General features: G+C 37.5%; 1 protein-coding gene across 3 annotated transcripts; it reads left to right on the top strand.

The window, feature by feature from the left end:
• The first annotated feature begins 431 nt into the window (after window positions 1–431).
• Window positions 432–1286, top strand: LOC111073945. Of its 3 annotated transcripts, none has more exons than XM_022366513.2 (2): window positions 432–1037; window positions 1113–1286. In XM_022366513.2, the coding sequence occupies exon 1, from the start codon at window positions 522–524 to the stop codon at window positions 930–932; it is 411 nt and encodes a 136-aa protein (XP_022222205.1). In that variant the 5' UTR covers window positions 432–521; the 3' UTR covers window positions 933–1037; window positions 1113–1286. The 3 variants fall into 3 exon arrangements, with proteins under 3 accessions (XP_022222205.1, XP_022222204.1, XP_022222206.1); XM_022366512.2 differs by having other exon boundaries at window positions 1116–1286; XM_022366514.2 differs by having other exon boundaries at window positions 1139–1286.
• Window positions 1287–3435: the final 2149 nt, after the last annotated feature.

A 3435-nucleotide genomic window follows, 5' to 3' on the forward strand; every position in this document is an offset into this window, starting at 1 on the left:
TAAAAAAACCATAATTCGTTTAAACCCCGAAATCTATAAGAAAAAGTCATTTTGGGATACAGCCTAATTGTCGTGTTGACTAGTGTTATTGAGCCGAAAAGCAATGTGATTCCACCTCTGCGCGGTTTTAGTTAGTCGCTCTATCATTAAACTTGTTTCAGAGGCGTTACCTCTTCGGGTGAGTACCAGCATAGAAAAGACCAAGGCAGTAGCTGGGCTCACCTACCAGAACCTTTTAACAGCGAAAGTGCCCCATCCGCCATTGTAAGTAACTTAAATATCTTACATCTGGATGTAATGAACTTAAAAAGTCTGAAAAGCTTGTAAATGGAGCTATAAATTGGACCTGAATATTTTATAGCTTACAGCTTAAGCTTTAAAATGAAAAAATGTAAAAAAGTTTTGAAAACTCGGAAAAAGTAAAACCATGTAGGTAACCAGAAATTAATCAAAAATTTAAGCAAAACATCAGTTTCTCTACACCCTGTACAATTTCTTTGATAGTCGTATAGCTTCCAGCGATGTCCAGACTACCTACAGGGCTTGCCCGCTTGCTCAGTCCAGGATTGGTGCTCAACAATGAACTGAGCCAGAAGATAGCGGCCTTCGAGGCCATGAACATCCAGCGTGCGGAGCTAGATCGCGATATCAGTCTGTTGCGCAAGCAGCAGGACGATACTGAGGATCGTCTGGCCGAGGACCTGGCTGAGGAAGAGTTCCAGAACTACCTGAGGGGACGACAAGTCATGGAGCACAGCTATATAATCATAAAAAATATTTGTAATCAACGTCTGGGATGCATTGTCGAAAAGTTGGCTGTTAAGTATAGGCGTATTTTGTACCTTGATACCGACATAAGGAAGATTAAGCAATCTATCGAGAGTGGTATTATTGCGGCAAATGAGGAGTTGACAGTCGCGGCATCCATGTGATTTAAGTATGGCCTTTCTTAGTTCTGTAGCCGTCAGTATGAAAACCTTCCTTTCTTCTTACTACGTTAATCTTTTACTCAAGCCAAACATATCTTTAGAAGACAGGTAAGAATAAATTCCTCGTGAGTATATGCTGGGATCTTCTCAGTCTTCACTTGAAAATCTGTGCATTATTCCCAGCAGCTAATTAAATTCCAACCCTGAAGCCATACATAAACGTAAATCGGACCACGGTTTTCTGTGGACTCTACATTATATGATATGATATGTTTTCGGAATTATCACCACCGCTGGCTCCCATTGTTTGTTGCGTCATGTAAAATAAATATATCAAAACAGTTTCACCCTGTTTGAATTCTCAACCCTTCATTCACATAATCTCTGTCACCAATTCGTTGCACTCTTTTCCCTGGTTTATCAAATCCTTCCATGATGGAAATTTAAGCCCACCAATCGCATTTCCGTTCATTTCTCCTTCATTCACACAAACCATTGAGCCCCCAGAGATATTGTAAATTAAATTTCGTATACGAGCAGTTGCCGATGCGGTGACAGCAGTAGCAGACACACACCGTTGACCCTTCCGTTACGGGCATAAATTCAATAATGCCATGCGTCTGGCACTATCAACGTGCTGTGGAGTGTGGAGAGGAGTCTGGAGTGGCCGATCGATATAGTTACGGCTGCAAAATTTATTGCGTTTCTTCTAGCAGGAAGTTAAGGGAACGTCTTTGTTGCTCTCAATATGTGAATATGAGCTTTAGTTCGTCTATAAAAGCTGAGATCAGCTCGCCCAAAATGACCATAGAGTATGAGGTGCTCGGTAGTGGGGAAATTTGATTGGGTATATTCGCCAATCAATATAACGTGATGTTATATATCTATGCTCACTAAAGTACATAGATATTTAGTCGTAATTTATGAGATTAAGAATCCTTCAGCTGTATAATATGTATCAATATTATATATTGTATTTTAATATTGTAATCTGTTTTATACATAATTATCCCAGTGTCCCCTTAAATACTTATGTATATCCTGTATGGATAGGTGAGGTCAAAGAGATTGCAAATTAATTAATTTAACAACTAAATGTTTAATTATTCCACAGGGCCGCAAGTAAACATGTTAGCTAAAACTTTAATCGAGAGAAAACCACAAGATGAAGGATCTCCAGAAAGATTATATCATTTTTGTTACTTTTTAAGCATTAATGAACGTTTCAGAAACTAGATTCGATTTACTTACTGTGGTGTCCCGAGTAAAACGCTTTGAGAGTTGCTTAACGACTAACTTTATTGCTATCATCATAACAGTAGGTTTCTTAAAATGCAAGGTTTTTGTGTGAGTATAATATAAGTTGAGATGCGCGTTTAATTCAAAATAATATGTAACACTTGCACAATCCAAATCGATTGTACTGTTGCATTAATATTTTAATGTATAAAATTTGATGCCACAATGCATGGTTACGGTTTATATTTCCTTCAAGCATTAACAGGAACAGGGCCAAGCAAACAAGTCAAATAGAAGTTACTTGTCCAGACATAGCTCTAAACGAAACCATTTGAATGAAATTAGTCACACAGACAATTAAGAACAAGTCCAGTGAGCCAATAGCAAAGCCCTTGGCGTTTTTATATTTCATTTACCTAGTCGTTGGGTCCGTACCTTTAAGACAATCAGTCTTATATCTAAGGTCAATTTCTTACCAGCAGAGATATTAAGTTCTTGACTAATTTTAATACTGAACATTAAAATTAGACAATATTAAAATTTGTATTTATTGTAAATAATGTTTTGTATTTCGCCATCGATGTTTCTTTCTAGTGGTTAGCAATACAACAATTTTTTGAAGAAAATAGTGAGTCCTCGAGCATGTCAAGCAATTTTTCAATTATCGCTGACTATTGATTCGCTGAGTCAAAGTCTGAAATCTGGAAGTCCATCAATAACTAAACTTCAAAACTTGACTCGACATTTTTCAGCAGTCCGGAACTCGTTTGTCTTTATTATTTTAAATTGACGCGCCAGACATATTTCATCCGAGCGATGAAATATAGAATGAAGCGATAATGAGACGTTACTAATATCAACTTGAGGGCTGTTTAGTGACAAATCCCCTAGGCTCCGCGAACAAAAGACATTATGCAAAAAAGTACAAAGAAAGAAAAATGCTTAGATTGATCCTAACCCTAAAAAACTAAGCTGCCTCTTGTAGAGAAGCTTTCCCAAGTGTCCAGAAAACAAATGGCGGTAAATTTGTTTCTGCTTTCCTACGCCAACCTTAAATGAACCCTCCTTCCTTATACCGACAACGATGGCTTTTCGGGCCTTGAAGCATGCCTGTAACCCGAGTAAATAAAAAGGACTTTTGTGTATTAAACATTAAAATAAAGTTTATTAAAAAAGCGACAGTAGGGTGTAACAAAAAATTTTTGATTCCGCCCGGTGTGGGGTCTTTGTTTCAGTATTCTGCTAAAGACAATATAGAGTAATTATA

This window comes from Drosophila obscura, unplaced genomic scaffold (genome assembly GCF_018151105.1).
Source record: "Drosophila obscura isolate BZ-5 IFL unplaced genomic scaffold, ASM1815110v1 contig_9, whole genome shotgun sequence".
Taxonomy (NCBI): Eukaryota; Metazoa; Arthropoda; class Insecta; order Diptera; family Drosophilidae; genus Drosophila; species Drosophila obscura.

Coding starts and splice junctions, on each gene's coding strand:
- LOC111073945 (XM_022366513.2), top strand. CDS start 522: ATGTCCAGACTACCTACAGGGCTTGCCCGCTTGCTCAGTCCAGGATTG.